At 40.0% G+C, this 18,760-nt stretch overlaps 3 protein-coding genes across 6 annotated transcripts in view; 1 reads left to right on the top strand and 2 right to left on the bottom strand.

Moving 5' to 3' along the window:
* Positions 1–6,740, top strand: part of LOC311024307 (semaphorin-3F-like) — a 58,065-nt gene extending 51,325 nt beyond the window's left edge. For 2 of the 4 annotated variants that reach the window (XM_084026655.1, XM_084026653.1), the window contains 6 exons: positions 688–776; positions 987–1,028; positions 1,877–2,034; positions 2,412–2,479; positions 2,734–2,867; positions 4,271–6,740. In XM_084026655.1, the coding sequence (XP_083882781.1) occupies positions 688–776; positions 987–1,028; positions 1,877–2,034; positions 2,412–2,479; positions 2,734–2,867; positions 4,271–4,723 (944 nt within the window). In that variant the 3' untranslated portion in view covers positions 4,724–6,740. Of the gene's footprint in view, positions 1–687; positions 777–986; positions 1,029–1,876; positions 2,037–2,398; positions 2,480–2,733; positions 2,868–4,270 lie in introns of all 4 variants that reach the window. The other 2 variants (XM_084026654.1, XM_084026652.1) reach the window with 1 other exon arrangement.
* arl6ip5a (ADP-ribosylation factor-like 6 interacting protein 5a) overlaps positions 1–18,760 on the bottom strand; it is a 467,731-nt gene that overhangs the window by 365,880 nt on the left and 83,091 nt on the right. The gene's annotated exons all lie outside the window — the stretch shown is intronic.
* LOC311033258 (caM kinase-like vesicle-associated protein) overlaps positions 14,199–18,760 on the bottom strand; it is a 33,685-nt gene continuing 29,123 nt past the window's right edge. Inside the window, exons 8-11 of the mRNA XM_084040541.1 lie at positions 18,545–18,681; positions 18,296–18,374; positions 17,399–17,486; positions 14,199–17,238 (exon numbers count right to left, since the gene is read on the bottom strand). Of these exons, the coding sequence (XP_083896667.1) occupies positions 16,882–17,238; positions 17,399–17,486; positions 18,296–18,374; positions 18,545–18,681 (661 nt within the window). The 3' untranslated portion in view covers positions 14,199–16,881. The remainder of the gene's footprint in view (positions 17,239–17,398; positions 17,487–18,295; positions 18,375–18,544; positions 18,682–18,760) is intronic.

The raw sequence follows: 18,760 nt of genomic DNA, 5'->3' as shown, positions 1-18,760 counted from the left end.
GGGTACAGTTAGGACATCCATCACCTTAATCTCGCCCCTGGTGTAAGAAAGATTATCCGTCTGTCTGTCCGTATGCCTTGAACCTTTAATAAGGCCCCCGGTATGACAGCAGCAGCCAGCACACAAGGATGCACATATAGCATATGACGACTATTTTCTGGCTCCTTTGTTCATCTGTGCATTACGGGGAGGAGACTAATGGGTTTGTGTGCGATGGCGGGCCACTGTGCAAGAATGTGTGTTCTTTCAGCTGCTGTCAGAGGCAGCCATTCAGGCCCCGTACCGGGGCTCAATGCAGAAGTCATAATAAATCTCAGGTATCCTGCTCACAGGAATGCCTAACTCGCAGAAATCAAACGTGCCAGGGAGGGCCAGCGGATGTCTCGTGGCTTATCCAGATGAATAGGTCAAGGCGAGACGGGGGGGTGAAGATGACAGAAGGTGTTGGTCACGGTGGTGGCAGTGAGCACACTAAGTGGAACGGGGATTCACGTCATTGATGGAAGGTTAAAGCGAGAAGAGAACCACGGAACCGAGGTGAAGACTACAGTGGAGCCTGTTGATAGGAGGATTATCCCTCGATGGAAGCTGCTGAGAGAATAAAATGGGGACCCAAGGGGCTGCTGAAAGGTGGAGGGGTGTGAGGTTGCAGGTATTGAGCTGACAGGTGTGTGTTGTGGTCCACAGACAAGGGAACAGTTCAGAAAGTCATCGTCCTGCCCAGAGATGACCTGCAGACTGAGGAGCTGGTCCTCGAGGAGGTGGAGGTTTTCAAGGTGAGCTTCTATTTACCCCTTTTCTCCATTACTCAGCTATACTGTCTGTATCCTACCCTATTTGCATGGCTTCGCCCCCACATCTTGCCCCTTTGTCACGAGTCTCTTGTCCTTTTTGATCTTTTTTTCCAATTTGCTCATTGGTCTGTATGTCCATTTCCATCTGCCATAACGGTAAAACACTCACAATGTATTCTCTTCTCTACCAAGGTCCCTACTCCGATTACCACGATGAAGATCTCATCCAAAAGAGTAAGCATGTCTGTGCAACGGATTTTCAAAATCTTTGCTCACATAAAGAGAAAAGAATGAGTCTTCCATAGAAAGGTCAGGAGCCGCATATATACAGCTGTGCTTCACTATCGCTCCCCTTCATAATTCACGGCAACGCTGTGAGTCTGAGGGAGACAATGAGGAGAGAAATATGGAAAAGACACTTAAAGTTTAGTGTTGTGTTTCAGTGTGATTAAAATACTTGGCCTTTTCGATGTGCTATGACATCATTCCACAGACGGAGCGTATATGTTACACACAGCCTGCCAGACTGACAAATTTCAAACCACTGATCATAAAATGATGATGGCAACCCGATAGATATGAGCTCAATATTCTCCCAGATGATCCAGACCTCGTTGCTGTTCCAACACAGTGCAGGATTAGATTCTTTCTTACGCTTATCTCATTACATGCACCTGTGTTTGTGAAGTCTTTGTATGGAAGTAAATAATGTCCCAACGGTTTTGCATCTATACGCTGATGGAAACTATATTATTTTAGAGTTCACAAAGTCGGATAGAAAATTCAAGTACCCCAGCTTGGTTGCTTAGCGCCGGTATTCCAGATGTTCAGGTCTGGATCTCAAGCCAGTTTTTTCAATTCTTAATCGAAATCGAAATATAGCAATTTATATATATGAGTGTGTGTGTGTGTGTGTACTGGAAATAACTTCACTGATGTTTCAATAATGCCATTTATTTGCCTTTATTGGGCTCTGCTCAGTGCAGCTGTCCTATGAAATCTCAGCGTTGTTTCCCCTTCTTTGATATCAATATCAGTTGCATTTAGCGTAACCATTTTCCCCTTCTCTCCTCTCTCAACAGCAACAGCTGTATGTGTCATCAGCGATAGGGCTGACCCAGCTGGCTCTTCACCGGTGCGATGTGTACGGAGAGGCCTGTGCCGACTGCTGCCTGGCCAGAGACCCTTACTGTGCCTGGGATGGCAAGTCCTGCTCCCGGTACTCCTCCTCGCAGAAGAGGTGAGCACCAACAGCAGTCTCTGCACGATCCACACTAACATAACCACTAACAGAGTGACTCAGTTGGCGTGTTGAATGATGCCTGGCTGGCTGATTTAATGGCATTGTAAAGTGGAATAATTCATCATTGTCTTTAGGTAAACTGTGGTTTATGATCCACTAACAAAGCAAACACTTGTGGTTTTATAAAGTATAACCAGCAAATGATGTAAATCCACATGCCTGCAACAACATAATGGGATGGCGGTTTGTGGTTAGATGCATATAAATGTGATACTTCAAAAGTTTTATGTATTGTTGAATGGCTTTGAATGGCTTGCGGTTGCTTTATGATTTTTTTCTCTCCTTATTCGGCAACACTGGTCTGACCCTTTTAGACGGAGCCGGAGGCAGGACGTTAAGTACGGGAACCCCATCCGCCAATGCCGAGGCTTCAACTCCAACAGTAAGACGCCTGTTCTTCAACCTCAGTTTGCTGTGTTTTGCTTTATAAACCAACTAAGAAGGTTGAGAATAATGACACTTTTGAGGTTTTCATTGTTACGGCCTGCAACGACTAGAAGTCCTGCCAACGTTATGGTAATCACAGACAGCCGTATGACTTTGATTTGCCACAACTGAGATTTTGGTCACAAGGAGTTCATGGTAATGAGTGTTTTGGTTGCCATGGTAATCCTCCTCTCTCTCTCTGCCCCGCAGCCAATAAGAACACTCTGGAGATGGTGCAGTACGGGGTGGAGGGGAGCAGTACCTTCCTGGAGTGTCAGGCCCGCTCTCCACATGCTCTCATCAAATGGCATCTTCAGAGAGATAACAGCGACCGCAGGAAAGAGGTGACGCATTGTGTTGTTTCTTAAAGATTCTGGTCATGGAAGCAAATTGTGTGCCAGAGTGGTTTACTCTAATTCATATTTCTAAGCTATAAATAGAAACATTCCAAGCTTTACTGACATAGTTCAGTGATGAATAAGCATATCCGGTGATGGACAGGAAAAATGTTTTTTGGAAATAATCATAAGTGTTTCATTTCGGTTGACTTTGTTGTCATGGAGAGATGAAGATTAATATGTAGTGTGACGCGTTTCTAAAATGATTCCAGTGTAATTATTATCCTATTTCCTATCTGTTAACACGATTAAGAAAGTCAGGCTTTGATTGAACGATGTCTAATTTCTCACACGGACCTCCGACTGTCCTCAGGCCCAAAGGCAGGACACATGGAGGGGAGCTGTGGGAACGCCCCCTGCTTTAATACTGTATATACAGTAACCCTGAGGCACTACTTAAAGTTTTATTGTGAAGCTATGTAGCGTTGCTGCCTCGCTTTTATTGACTATTCTGTTGGATGGTCTCTATTCCTGCAGGCAGAGCCGCCTCCACTTCTGATTCTGAGCTAAAAATCTGTCATCATCTAATCAGATTGGTGGGTGTCGATGTGCAGACAGAGTTACAACTAGCTGTTTGATCACATTTGAATTGATTGAGTCTCTTAAGGATATTAATCCACCATACAGGCCAAGAGTGTAGGGATGTGATCGAATACATAATTTGATATGAACAGATCCATTCTTTTGTTTGTTGCCCCCCTCCCTTCACTGACCGCTATTATTTTTATCTCATGATGACATTCTCAAAAGTGCTTGCACAGTGGCCACAAGCGAGTTTTTCAGATCTTTGTTTTTGTGGGTTTTTTTCTCTCTTTTATTCCCCTTAGACGCTTCAAACCAAATGTATTATTTTCTGGACCATTTGCCATTGCATGCACTGTCACCATTTAAAAAAAAAACAGTAATGCCCAATGAGCTATGATGGCCCATGTAAATAGCATTCTCATTTTCTAGCATAGACCCTTTCTGGACCTCCTCCCATTGTGCACAACCTCCAGTTATAAAATAAAAATCATGCAATGTGGCCCAATTCAATTATGAAGTATATTTTCCCCATTGTTAAAAGCTCCTGCTCTGTTTCCATAGATGATTTCCCACCATATTGTTAACCTATACATTTTATTTAAAAGACTTCTTTTTTGTGTCGAGGTAGGGTTTAAATATATATGAATTGATTCAACACAGAAAATGAAACAGTCTAGATGGTTTGTAACAACTTTATGTTTAAGCCCCACCCACTTCTAATATAAATCCATACAGATACAAATAGGGATTTATTTTTTGTTTTTTACCCATAATGCACAGGATGTGTCATCACAGGTGTTTCATGAGCTGTTCTTACTCTGCAGATGCGTTCTGATGGTCGTATTTTGAAGACGGAGCAAGGTCTACTTCTGCGGTCTCTGCAGCCCTCTGACTCCGGCATGTACCAATGTACGGCCACGGAGAAGAACTTCAAGCACACGCTGGTCAAGCTGCAGTTGGTGGTGCTGTCGAGCCGGGCCGTCAACAACGTGCTGGTGGAGGGCGGAGGAGGGCTGGTTGCGTCTCCTCTCCACTCCAGCAGCACCCAGTGGACCCCGAGCACAGGCCAGTACAAGGACCTGCTGACCATCCTGAGCCAGCCAGAGATGACCCTGATCAATCAGTACTGCCAGGATTATTGGCAGTTCGGAGACCCGCTGCTGGGCGCACTCAAGGCCAAAGACCTGAAGGAGCTCAAGGAGCAGAAGAAGCCACGCAACCGTCGGCATCACGGGGAGGGGGAGGAGGAGGAGGAAGATGAGGAGGTAGAGACATGAGGAGCCCGGCTTTGTGTCTGAAACACCCTCAACCACCCTCCCCCCTCCCCCTCCCCCCTGCCCTGTGAAAACTGGGAGAGACTCATTGAGAGTAGCAAACGTGAAAAAAAAAAAAAAATCCACAAACCGAGAAAAAAAAGCAAACTGAGAAAAAAGGCTTACCAACAAAACCCCCACATACATCCTCTCAACAAGTAAGATATATGATACACAGTATTTATTGTAGGTTGTATATAGTATCATTCTGTGGATTTCTTTGTACTTATAGAAAAAAAACATGCTCTTTGTGTATAGGTACCTTTGGGGCAAATATTATTGTTATTATTGATGTTGTTAATTTTATTGTTGCTGTTACTGTCATTACAAAACTCATCTGTCAGCATCATATGACCTTGGCGACTGTTTGGAATGTGTTATCAGGCATGTAAGCTGTTCAGAGCGGGCTGTGAGACGCTCCGATGGGGGAAATGAGTTGTTGATAAGGGGTGATGGGATCTCTGTTGTTTCTTGCTTGCTTTGACTCGATGCCAAGGCTCTTTTATTGCTGGACACTCCAGGAGCGCCTGTGACGCAACCCCCCTCGTGGCTGCAGAGACTTAGTGTTGCAAAGGGGACCATCAACACATGGTCCCGGTTATTGTGGGGAAACAATCCCTTCTCCATAGGAACCCAGACATACAGATGACGGTTCAAATATTCTCACTGGTGTAATTGGGCCTTTTAACAGGAAACTGGTGCTTGCCCCGCCCCATTTCATTTCCTTCCTTGTTGGAGGATAGTTGTAAGATGAGGCAGCATCTTTTGTTTTCAGCCCAGATCTGATTATTGAAATTGTACTTCACTTTGAGTAACCGGCAGCTTTTTTTTTCTGGCTACAAGCTGAAGTGCAAAAAAGATATATAAATGAAAGAAGCAACCATTAGATCAGGTTTAACAAAGACCTATGAGGAAATATAGCAGTTGGGTTCTTTTCAAATGCAAACATCCTTCAAACTGAGATTTAGGTGCAATAAAGGGTCATGGTTTTGCACAAAGGGCATTATTCTTTTACTTTCAGGGGACATTGGCAGGGGCCAAATGCAACAAGCACACTTGGGCAAGTTATAGTTGACTTTTTCGTAAAAAAAAAAAACAAAAAAAAAAACAAACAAAAAAAGAAATCCAATTGAAGATGAAAGAGTAGCTCTGAGCACTTGAGACATCTTTTTGTTCTTTCTTCCTTTGACATTCATTTGTGGAAAAAAAATAATTGCCCATATACACAACAGAGCATCGTAACAATGTTGTGACACTAACCAAAATATTGGGAAGCTGGCTTTCATTGTGTGCATGAACCTGTATTTGTACTGTAATTCTGATAAGATACTGTGTGGTCGTTTTTTTGTTTTTTCTTCTGTTTTTCATCTCTAGGGGTGTACAGTGTGGTCTCTGAGGGACATTCTCAGTACAAGAAAAATTGGGAAAATGAATGCTTTAAAGATGCCGTCATCTCAAATATACCCTGTATAAAGCATGATGCATCTTTTCCTTGACATTAATATAGATTGTGTCATTATTTTAAGTGAAATGATCTTGTATGTGTTTGGATAGCACATAAGTAGGTAAAGGCTCATACAAATAGCATATTAATTATGCAAACAAAGGCAGTTTGAATTGGATCAGGGGGATGTTATTAAAAGATGGGTGATAGTTCTATTGATTAGAATTATTTTTTGCTCTCTTAAAAACATGAGTATGAGCAAGTGAAATTAGTGCAGTTTTCACATATCTGCAACAAGGTGCAAATTCATTTTCATATCATTCTGACATTTCAAGGCTTTTAATACACCTTGTCTAGCTTGTATTCAGGCTCGAATGCCTCTGGGAAGATGCATCCATAATTCATACAGAGGTATCTGTATCTGCTCCTCAAGTTGGGATGTCTGTCTGCATTCCCAGAGTCAATTGTTGCACCTGGTTGTCTCCTCCAAATGAGACCAGGGGTTATATAGCAAAACAAAACAAAAAAGCAAAGAAAGGTTGTACAATTTGTTGGTATTTTTTTAAACACAAATGTGTCTGTAGTTTTTGAGTGTTTTTTTGTTTGTTTTTTGTATTTTTGCATCATCAGAAAACGAGAGAAAAAAAGTAAATGCACAAAGGTGATGTTCTTGTAATGACTTGTGTAAATGACTCTATCTTCCCTTTCCATTGTTGTTGCTGACTAATAAATTAAAGCTCTATATTTTATAAGAATGGAATGTTCCCCCCCTTCATTGTGATTGGCTTGATACTGTCCATGTTCTGCCCAGAACCCTCTGGATACTTGGAATAAAGTTGTACCTGTTAAAGACATATGTATGCACATTTGTATAAAATATACACGTTGCATTTGTGTTTGTAGTGAAACTAAAGGAAGGTAAAACGCCTCCCATGAAAGGAAACAGGAAGAGATGTGCTCTTTACTTTACTTTACCTCCGGCCCTAGTAGGTATTCATTTTGCAAGCTTCTAATCCACAACAGTAAATATATTCAACGGAAGCTTGATCAGTACTTAAAGGTTCATCAATTCAGATTATAAGAGTTCAATAGTGCTAGATAATCAAAATATTTCAGTGGTTTGATTGGATTGATAGGATTGTAAATCAATACTCATTTTTCAAGTTGACTAGAGGACACCCCTTTGAAAAATCGCAAGAAACACACCATCTCGCCTTTTCAATTGAACAGTATTAAAAAAAGAAATAAAAATAGGCAAGCCTAAAAGCCAGACCCGGATACATACCAGTGGGTATGTGTGTTGATGAGTTATGATTCAACTATCAGCAGAACTGTTTGCATGCAGAAGGAAAACTGTCCAGGGTTTATAATGGGTGTTATTCAGGTTTTTCCTATGTGACTCCCTGTAGTGGATGACCTACATAGTCCAGCTGTAATTAACTTGTTTCATATTTTAGACTATAACCAAACCGCAGTGCAGGCTTTCAAGAAAGAGTGATCTATTTATGTATTTGTGCGCACTCTGAGAGTCTGAATCGCTATCCGGATCATGAAAATGATTAATAGAGGAAGGATAGTGTTGTGGGTAGCACATAAGGGGTCGGTTTCCCAAAAACGTCGTCTCTAAGCACTTTACGAAGACTCTTTAGGTATAAGGTATACTTTAAGTAAGTTGTTTACATTTTTAGTCGTGTTCCTCCAACCATCTCTTAGAAAATGACTTAAGGTAGAGCTTCTTGCATGCAACATTTTGCGTTGACAATGAATCTAGAATTACTTCGTGCAATGATTGTATCACAGGTAAGGTGAGAAACGGTTATTTATGAGTGAAACACTAAAGGAATAGTGACAACAATGACTTGACTTGTGTTGTTTTATTCTTCTTAGTAAGTCATATTTTAGCATGTCAAAAATGTAAGTAAAGAAAGTAATTATAGTATGTTGAAAAAAGTCGACCTGTCCAGGGTTGTCCTGGGATCCCCACCCCACCCCGCGACCCAGACTACAGGATAAGTGTTTGATAATGGATGGATGAATGGATGTTGAAAAAAAGTCATAAAAAAGTAATGAACATTTTTAAAAAGGTTTTAGAAAAGCATGTCCAAAAAAGTAAAAAAGAATTTAAATTGCATTAGCCTTCCTCTGTTCCCTTCCACTGCTCAACAATCACACATGCATGTTTCAACAATGGGGAGTGACTCACTCACACAGCCAGTAAGCCCCTGAGATGCCTGAAGGCCCGTGGGTCTGGCAAAAAGTCATGCAAATTTCATAGTATATTATGTCAAAAAAGGCATACTATAGTATGTGAAAAAACATAGTATAGCATGTAAAAAAAAATAATCATAAAAAGTCATAGCATTGCATGTAAAAACAAGTAATACAAAAATAATTGAATAGTATGTCAAAAAGAACATAGTATAATGTGTAGAAAAATGTTGGAAAAGGTCTTAGTTGAGGATGTCAAAAAAGTCATAGTATAGTATGTCGACATAACTCATAAAAAAGTCATGTTATAGTATGTTGAAAACAATCATAAAAAGTCTAATTATAGCATGTTGGAATAAATTGAAAAAGTCAAAAAAGTCATAGAACAGAAACAGAAAGTCAGAGCATAATTTGTCAAAAAAAGTAATAAAAAAAAGCCAAAGTCTTAATTTTAAAAAGTCATTTAAAAAGTCATAGTATCACTTCTCAAACAAAGTAAGAAAAAAGAAAAAAGCCATAAAAAGTCATAGTACAGCATGAAAGAAAAAATCATAAGAATGTCATAGTATAGCATGTCGAGAAAAATTATAAAAAAAAGTAATACAATTGCATGTTAAAAAATCATAAAAAAAGTAATGGAATGGTATTTCAAAAATGATTAAAAAAAGGCATAGTAGTGTGTAAAAAAGTGATAAAAAAAAAGTCATAGCATGTCAAAAAAAGTGTTTTAAAAAATCATTGAATAGAATTTAAAAATATTAAAAAAGTCATAGCATTGCATGTAAAAAAAAAGACATAAAAAAAGAAATTGAATAGTACGTAAAAACGACATAAAAATAGCAAGTTTGAAAATATCTTAGTTGAGGATGTCAAAAAAGTAAGTCATGGGATAATATGTTGAATAAAGTAATAAAAAAGTCAAATTCTAGCATGTTGAAAAAAAGTCATAAAAAGAAATATAGTAGGTCAAAAGGCATACAAAAAGTCAGCATATAATTTGTCAAAAAAGTAATAAAAAAGTCATCAGATAGGATGTCAAAGAAGTCATAAAAAGGCATAGTAGAGTGCGTATAAAAAAGTAATGGTTAAAAAAGTAATAAAAAAAAGTAATATGATGTTAAAGAAAAATTGTAGTTGAACGTATGGAATGGTATGTTAAAAGAAAGTCATAAAAAGTCAGTATAGCATGTCAAAATAAGTCATAGTATAGCATCTCGAAAAAAGTAATGACAAAAAGTCTTAAAGAGTCTGTCAAAGAAGTAATAAAAAAGGCATAGTATAGTGTGTATGGAAAAATTGATCAAAAAATCATAGTACAGCATTTGGAAAAAAAAACATATGAGGTGTTGAATAAGTAATAGTACAGTATGTCAAAAATCATTAAAGAGCCATAGTATTGAAAATGGCATAATTTAGGATGTCGAAAAAGTCATAAAACGTCATAGTATGTCAAAAAAGTCATAAAAGTCTTAGTATAGTACGCCTACGTCAAAAAAATTATGAAAAAGTCATAGTATAGCATGTCAAAAAAGTCATAAAAAATGTCAGTATAGTATGTCAAAAAATTCAGAAAAAAAGTCATAGTATAGTTTAACCTAAAAAAGTAATAGTATAGTATGTCAAAAAGTCATAGTATTGCGTGTCGAAAAAAGTCATAGTATAGTATGTAAAAACATGACAAAGTCAATGTATAGCATGTTAAAAGAAATCATAAAACACTCATCCATCCATCCATCCATTTTCTACCGCTTATCCTGTATTTTAGGGTCACGGGGGGGCTGGAGCCGATCCCAGCTATCATTGGGCGAAGGCAGGGTTCACCCTGGACAGGACGCCAGTCTATAAAACACTCATAGTATAGTATTTCAAAAAGTCATACAGTCATGTATGTCAAAAAAAAACATAAAAAGTCATGGTATAGAATATATAGTATATCGGAAAAAAACATGACAAAGTCTTTGTATAGCACGTCAAAAATGTCATGTCTTCAACACTTGTGTGTATTGGCTCCCTATAAGAATGACATTTATATTTTAAAACACATCTTTAATGTCAACAACTTCAGTCATCTAAACTGTAAATCTTAAAAATCAAGTGAATAGTGTTACAGAACTGAGTAAAACGTGCATGGGGACTTGACTAGTATGTGTATTTTAATTAAAATAATACTGATTTGAATCAATGAATCAAGTCACAATATAGCAGTAGCTTTTCTTTCTGGGTAGCTAAATATGTGTTCTTGTTGCATGGCAGATGTTTTGGAAATACTAAACACTTTTCCACATTTCCAGAGTCATAACTGAGTCAAGTGAAAATACAGACATAACACACACACACACACACACACACACACACACACACACACACACACACACACACACACACACACACACACACACACACACACACACACACACACACACAAGCATTCAGATGCTTTTAGATGATCCAACAAGCATTTACTTTGCTGATTCCACAAGAGGTCCAAGAGGTGAATGTCAAGACACATAATTGTATTTATGCAGGTTTTTCTCTTTCGCTTTTTAGTGTTACCTCAAGATATTTTTTCAAATGAAACGTCTTCAACTGCTCACAATATACACAGATCCGCTCTTTTCCAGTAGGGGAGAGGTTGCAAGATGAATTCATATTAATGGGTAATATGCAGTTTGGAAACCAGTGCTTTGTGGCACACGTGTGGTAATATAAGTGTCTCAGTTAGGCCTCAAAATGAATAGCATTTTAAAGAAATTCAACCCAGCTAACACAATGTCACAGCTTGGTTGAAAGGCCCTATGAAATTATGAGGAAATTCTGATAATTTCTTAAGATAAATATGGGCTACTGTAATGTGATGTACACTAATGTATTGATGCTAAAATGCTACTTATAGAACCATCAAACATACATTTATTTGTAGAATGCCTTAACAAACTGGGATGTAAGTGAGTAACATCATGTTTGAAGTCAAGATAATATAAAACATTCTTGGTTCTGCTTGCAAAAAAATATGAATAAAAACTGAGTACAGATAACCTTGATTGAATGTGTTTTTTTCTTGACTGCGACTTCGTAAATAGGTCCACTACATGGGTATGAATATGCTTTTCATGAAATGTGGAAATCACAAAGTTTATTCCATGAAGACAACATCATCTGCTCGATTTTGCCTAATGATATTTTGTAAAAAACAGCGTGGGTTTGTTTCAGGACAAGGCAGAAAGAGGTCAGACAGTTTGGAAAACCATCACAGAGCATTCCAGCCATCAGATGACATCTGGGCTTTAGAGAACTCTGTTTCATTCCTTCTCATAGACGGACTCTGTTCCCTTCGCTTATCTGATCCCAACCGAGCAGCGTCCGGGTGGGACGGTTGAATAGAATGGCAATATCTAGCATCAGCCTCCTCCCACAGTGGCTGTTAAAATGATATCTGCATCATCGCCACATCACCTCAAATCAAGCAACCTCTGACTCTAAAACAGAAATGGTTTAAAACCAAGTTGTTTGATCCACATTTTGGAAATTCCAAAGACCCACAAAGAAGGTTGACGAACACATGGCATGGAAGTGTATTTCAGCGGGGCATTATCTCCGCAGTGGCACATCACCAGATGTGACCCCAAGCGATGGCGTCACTAACATCGTTTAATTGACTTTTCAGATGCAAAATCTAGTTGTGTCTTATCGTTGAGTCCGATCGGGCGCTCGATGGCTCGGAGGCGGTCGTGGCATTCTGCGGTTATCTGCTTCGTCTCTCTCACAGTGCTAGCTGTCGGACACTTACTGCATTGTTGGAGCAGAGACACTGAGAAGTTGCATAGTGAGAGGCAGAAGTTTGGCATGCCATGAAACTGTTTCACAGACGTCCTTCTGAAGACTTAGCCACTTTAAAATCCCCAAATCCATTGAAGACATGATGAGCTGATGATAATTTAATGCCCCGACCTGGAATCTGTCACAAACAGGGTTATAGAGTTGAGTTCTTGTGACTGACTGTTTTATTTGATGCATAGCACCATATTCTGGCCTTGATGAAAACCCAGTTTTCATATAAGAAGACTTTCTTGTGCAGTAACTAATGGCAGATGAGACTCTGGGCAAAGTGTGGAATACCCATCGTCTGCCACTGGCGCCTTCTGAAGAACACTGAACACTGCCCTCTGTTGCCTCTGTGAGTCACAACAGGAGTCAGCTGCTTACAGCTGCATTATACCACGTCAACCAGCAGGTGGCAGGATGCAACAGTGTCTACTGCACTGTGTGCAGAGGCCCAAATGTAGTACATTGCTTTCAACATGTGTGCAGAATATATATATATATATATATATATATATATATATATATATACATTATAGCATAGCATAGCATATATTTTTTATGTGATCAATCTGAAAAATAACCTGTAACATAGTTGTCAAACAAATGTTGTTTATGTAGAAGTAACAAGCATAAAATGGAGCCAAATGTAATTAGTTATGTTCCAGTGGAACTAGAGTCATATCAAATACTCATAAAATGTCCTGTTTATTTGTTTTGATTTCATATTGCCCACGTAATTGGTTCAGGAAAAGTTTAATTACCACAGTTTACTCTAATTATATACTATAATTATAAACACTGACTGTTCAAAATCTGTTTTCCAGCATCCTTTTGCATATTGTCTTCTCTCATTAACCTTCTAAAACACCAAATCTGTCTTGTAATACAAAACGTAATTACTGCAGGTTGATTTTACTTGATGTTTTGGATATTTTGACATGTTGCAATATCAGAAAAGCTCTGTCCCACACAGCTGCTGACATTGGATACAGTTAATTATGTTATTGGCATGTATTTTCTGCAGGACCTTGGTGGCGTGCAGACAGCTGAGGCAGTGAGCAGAACAGAGGATTTAATGTGATTGATTGCTTTTTTAACCTCTACATGCCAATACATCAATGCTAAACATTACATCCAGTCATCACTATCATAATTCTACTCTTGGAATATTGTCACCAGTGTGTATCTGATGACTCATAGGTACGTAAAAGACAGAAACATCAATATAAGTGCATGGAAATGCTTAGCTGTGTTAAACCCAACGAGTTGTGGAAGGAGATTCATTCTTGCTCGCTGTTACTCAAGTATATCTGGATCGATTGCACAACATAACTCACTGCCGAGTAATTATAGTATATTTTTAGTCAGGAACATGTGATATTTTGTACAATTGTCTTCTCCTCCCGGCAAGGACACAGTCTGATCTGTAGCCTTTTATCTCCAGATTGCTGGTTGAGAGACACAGGGAACATTGACACTTCTCCCAGCCTACCATTCTTAATGAAGTCATCCAAGAGACAGAGTTAGGATCCCCCTGAGCCCTGATGAGTGCACGGATGGCTGCATATCATTGTCAATGGGCATGAAAAAAAAAGAGAAAACATCCCAAGAGGAAGCCTATTGAAACCCCGCGGAGCCTCGAAAGCGAGCTCCCTGCATTATTATCCCAACAAGATGCGATTCAAGTGTCTTGAAAAGTGTCACCAAACGGCACTGCTGGGATTTTTTTTTCTTTTCCCGGACACGAGTTCACACCCCACCAGGATGGCTGCTAAGCTTGTGCTAATTGAGAGCTTGTAACACAGATGCTCTCCTCCGGGTTAGGGGGAGAGCAGAGTGGGATGACGCAGGCTGTTTCCCACATTTCTCATCATCCTGCAGATCTAATAGAGCCATCATTTTTTGAAAGATGCTATGCGCCCTCTGTCCACCGACCAAGAAGGAATGACGAGGATTGCAGATGAATAAACAGATGAATTAGAATTTTATTACCACCAAAGTCATCAACTCAGTCAAGGAGTACGGTACAGAGCTCACAAATGCAGGACAGGACCGACAGGTGACCACTGGTCCTGGCGAACATCACATCTACAAATACACCTGTAAGTGCGTGGCGAAATGAACAGACATGGAATACTGAATACTGTGAGGAAATGTATTGGGAGAAAGCATTGCTTTAAACTGTGTAACAGTGTGTTCGAACAGTATTTATTTGCCATCTCAACAAAGAGAACAGACTTCACGGAATAATCTATTCACATAAAAAAACTCTCTTCTGTTTAAGCCTCTTGTTAAAATCCAAACATGTATTTTACACAACGTAAGAAATGATCTAGTGGTGTAATCTGAAGGATTCTACCGTAGCACAAAATAAGAGGAGATACATGTTTAAATAAAAGACTCTGCATCAACAAAGTCAAACTTTATATTCTGCAGATTATAAATGTGATCAGTTTCCTCTAAAGCCCCCTGATTACACCTGAAATGCACATTTTCTTATAAATTCACAAGGGGTCACAGTTGACAACAGATTGGGTGGAGTGACAAAGTGGGCGTGCGCAAGTCATAACATATTATACTTTAATTATATCTTCTACTAATTGTATTGACAACGTGGCTGCTGTGTTAACATGACCAGGGAATGGAAACCCATGGTTCAGTGTGTGTTAGCACAAGAAATCCTATATATTTTCACCCCCCCACTCGTCAAACACTGATGCTTGGTCAGACTTCCTAATCTTCAAATGATGACATCATAGGTACCCCTGCAGTGTCCCTTTGGACATATCAGGGACAGCATGTCCGTTTATGTTTGTTACATGTGCAGCGTCTTTTCAAAATAAAATTCCAACATCAGTATCAGACGCAGAGGTGCACTGCCCAAGCATCGGTATTTAACACACATACACACACACACACACTTATCTGACAGCAGCCGTGTCTTAGTTAATTGGCCCTGATGGGTCTGACAGCTGGCAAGGACTATAGACTTCTACTTACAGGTAACATGTTTTGAAAGGACACCAGGAATCACAGTTTCTGCAGCCATTCGGATATTGCTCAATTTCCTCTAAAGTGATTACAGAGAACTTCTGTAGCTCGTTATTAATGCTCGAGGGGACCAGAGGCAGGAAAGGAAAGATTGTTATTACTGTTAATCAAGTATAAGGAGAAAAATCGATTTACACACGACTGAAAAAGTTGGAAAAACCACAACAAAAAAAGCAAAAAGAGATAAAAACTATAAAAAACTATAACAATAAAAAATATATAAAATTAACAATAAGTTCAGAAATTTCAACCAAATGCTTCATATAACTCTCAGTACGATATAGGTCAGCAAAGCTGAGTTGATGATTTTACCACAAAGTCAAAATGATGTCTCCCCTTGAAAGCCGCATGTGGTCAGATAATGCACATCTTGTTTTACAGTTACAACCAAATATTAAGACATATGTGGCATTTAGAGTGACTATCATAACATAATAACTCAAGTAAATACAAGTAAACAGAGATCTAGAAAAAAAAAACTCATGACGTTTCTAAAAGGAAAAGCTACAAATTAATTTGGATGCATAGAACTGCTATGTAATGAAGACTTTTTTTTCATATAACTAACATTGACAGCAGGGGTGCTAAATGAACAGTGGTAAATGGACAGCATTATGTATAGTGTGCTTTTGTAAAGGACGTTAGCCTCGGCATGGCTTCGTCGCAAGAGGCGAGGGTTCTGTAGCCCGCGATAAGACCCAGTTTGGCGTTGGCGCATCTTTATCCACCAAGTGGCTGCAAATGTAAAATGAACAGCAAAAAAAGTGAGAATGCATGCTGTTTTGGCTACTTCTACAAAGGTCTCTATATACATCATCTTTACACTTACAGCTATGAGGTTCTTTCCTGAGCAGGAAGTTAGCAAAGGATGTGTGTGTGTGCTTATGTGTGAAGCTGCCTAGTTCAAAATACACCACTGGGCATACTAACTCCCAGTCACCCAATCTCAGCATTGTTTACTGTACAATAACTGATTAGTGGAGACAAGAACAGAGAAGAAAGAAAGCCATATTTCCCTTGTGTGCAGGAATATGTGATCTCCTCTGTGTGTGAGGACCAGCACTTACTGAGTATCACGGTACAAGGTCGCAATTTCAGAAGCAAAAACTTTCCTACTGGTTCTAAGAACAAATACAGTAATTGCAAGACTGGCAGAGAGAAGTTTCCCAAGTTGGCTCATTAAAAAGGAATCAAAGGCGTTTTCAGCGCAATTATGTCTTCCTATATTCTCTTATCGCTAAGAGAAGAATGAGAAAGAAGAATTTAGCTGTAAGCCACAGCTTGACAGCAAATCTGTTTTTTTACTCATACAACTCAAGTGTGCACAGAAGTGGTTTATATAATCAGACATAAAACACTCGAGGGTCAGTGAAAAAAGACACCATACATGTAAAAAGAAAGCTAATGCAACGCTGCACTCAGGAAAGGTAGCACACAGCCTCCATGAGATGATACTAATGCTGCAAGTGAGAGAGAAGCAGAGTCAGTGTCACCATGCTAGCAGCTAATGTACAGTGTGCAGGAGTTGGTGGGGGACTGCAGAGGTCACACAGGGAAAGGGTGTAGGTAGGGTGAGGGTGTTGGGGTGGTGGGGGGTCTAACCCTGCTCGTCCCCGGCCTCAGTGGCTGCATGGAGAGCAACCGAAGCTTCTCCATTACAACGCGATGTGGGCTCGGCCTCCTGAGGTGCTGGGCTCGGTTGCTGCGGCTCCCCGGCTGAGGCTGCCACGCCGGCTCCGGCCTCGGGCGCCGGTTGGCTTATCTCCACCCCTGCAGGGAGCTCTGTGGCGGGCTCTCCTCCGGGTGTCGCGGCGGATGAAGGCGCAGAGGGGGCGGCAGCAGCCGGGGGAGCTGCAGCGTCTACCGGAGCACCGGCCGCGGGGCTGGTCGCCCTCAAGTCACTCTGCTCAGGTGCTCTCAGTCTCTTCATTATGGTGGTGACCCGCACAGCTTTCTGGTGGAGGAGGGAGAACAACCTGAACTCAAAGAGGTGCTGTAACCTGGAAACCTGCCCGGAGAACATTTCTCTCAGCGGACTGCTAAACTTTGCTACTACACTTCCCTGTTCAAGTTCATTATTGTGAGGAAGACCTAGAAGAGAGAACAAACCTTACCTTCCATTTAGCTCTGGCAAAGTTCTTCTCTATTTGTGCACACACATTTTCCTTGATGTTCTTATCTGAAGCTGCACCGCCAGAGATCCTGGTAGAAAATGGGTAAAACACAACTTCACAACAGAGCATCTTTGCTTCCCCTATCTTTGGATGCCACGGGCTGCTGCACACAGTATTGCTCAATTTGTTGTTCATTTTATTGACTGGCAAACTTTGGCAGCAACAGTTTAACCTTTTAAGGATTATGCTGCTTATTTTTCTCTCTCAGATTTTGTCCCTGTGACAATCGATTTGTGTCTAAAATGTGGAAGTGCCTCTAGATACTGAGTGTTAGAAAAAAGGGACTAATATGCTTTTTTAACACAATAAAACTTGTAATTAAACATACGTAACATGAGAGATAATGCAAAAAGTCCCTTTACAAGAAAAATGGTTTTCACAGGCTTTTCCTTCAGCCAAATTAATTATTTAAAATGTATTTTGGATATTTGGTCTTAAATCAAAGTATTGGACACATTTTTCATGATTATTATATTTATATTAAACCCTGAAGGGACCACGAGTGTCTGTAAAATATGACGGCTAATCGGCCATCCATCCAATATTTGTCAGGACATATTTGTTTCAGATATTCCAGACATTTCCATCTGTGAAGCCACAGCGTTGCTAGTGAGGCAAACAGCTTTGGTTTAATGTTGTAAAGTATCAATAGTGTTGCTGTGGTAATCTGCAGCCGATTAGCCTTTTTAAAGTGAACTGTGAGGTTTTCTCAATGTGGTCTTAAGGGACACATCAAACAAGAAAGAAAGTCTGCTGTTCTGATCACAAACCATACAGTCTGATGACACCGCTCTGGTTTAAATGGTCTGCACAATATATCAAAGGCCTGCTGCCTACCACTCATGGTTTATGGCCTCCTGGGCCGTCAGCCTCTGGTCTTGATCGACCTCCATCAGACGAGCAACCAGACTCTTAGCTGTCGGAGAGAAATCACACAGAAAAAACAGAAGAAAAAAGGTTTTGTCCCCCTGATAGACATAAATATGATGTGTTTGGCCACTCTACGGGGAAGAAAGGAGAAACTGCTTTGAGTTTCACATGTTTGGCCAGCAAGCTGTCACAGTGTTAACTTTATCCCAAAAGTACCTGAGTCGGAGATTTCATCCCAGTACGGAGAGTCAAACTCAAAATCGCCTGCCAGGATCTTTCGGAACAGGTTCTTGTCGTGGTTTTCGTAGTCATCGTCATCAGTTTCGTCGTAGAAAGGAGGGTTGCCGGACAGCCTGAGGTGGCAGAGAAAAAAACAGCATCAGGAATCAAAACACATCAACAAACGATTGATAACCTTGAACACAATCAAGG

The sequence above is a fragment of the Eutrigla gurnardus genome (assembly GCF_963514095.1).
Source record: "Eutrigla gurnardus genome assembly, chromosome: 2".
NCBI classification, from domain to species: domain Eukaryota; kingdom Metazoa; phylum Chordata; class Actinopteri; order Perciformes; family Triglidae; genus Eutrigla; species Eutrigla gurnardus.
The sequence above is the reverse complement of the archived record's forward strand: the minus strand, read 5'-3'. Positions and strand labels throughout refer to the sequence as shown.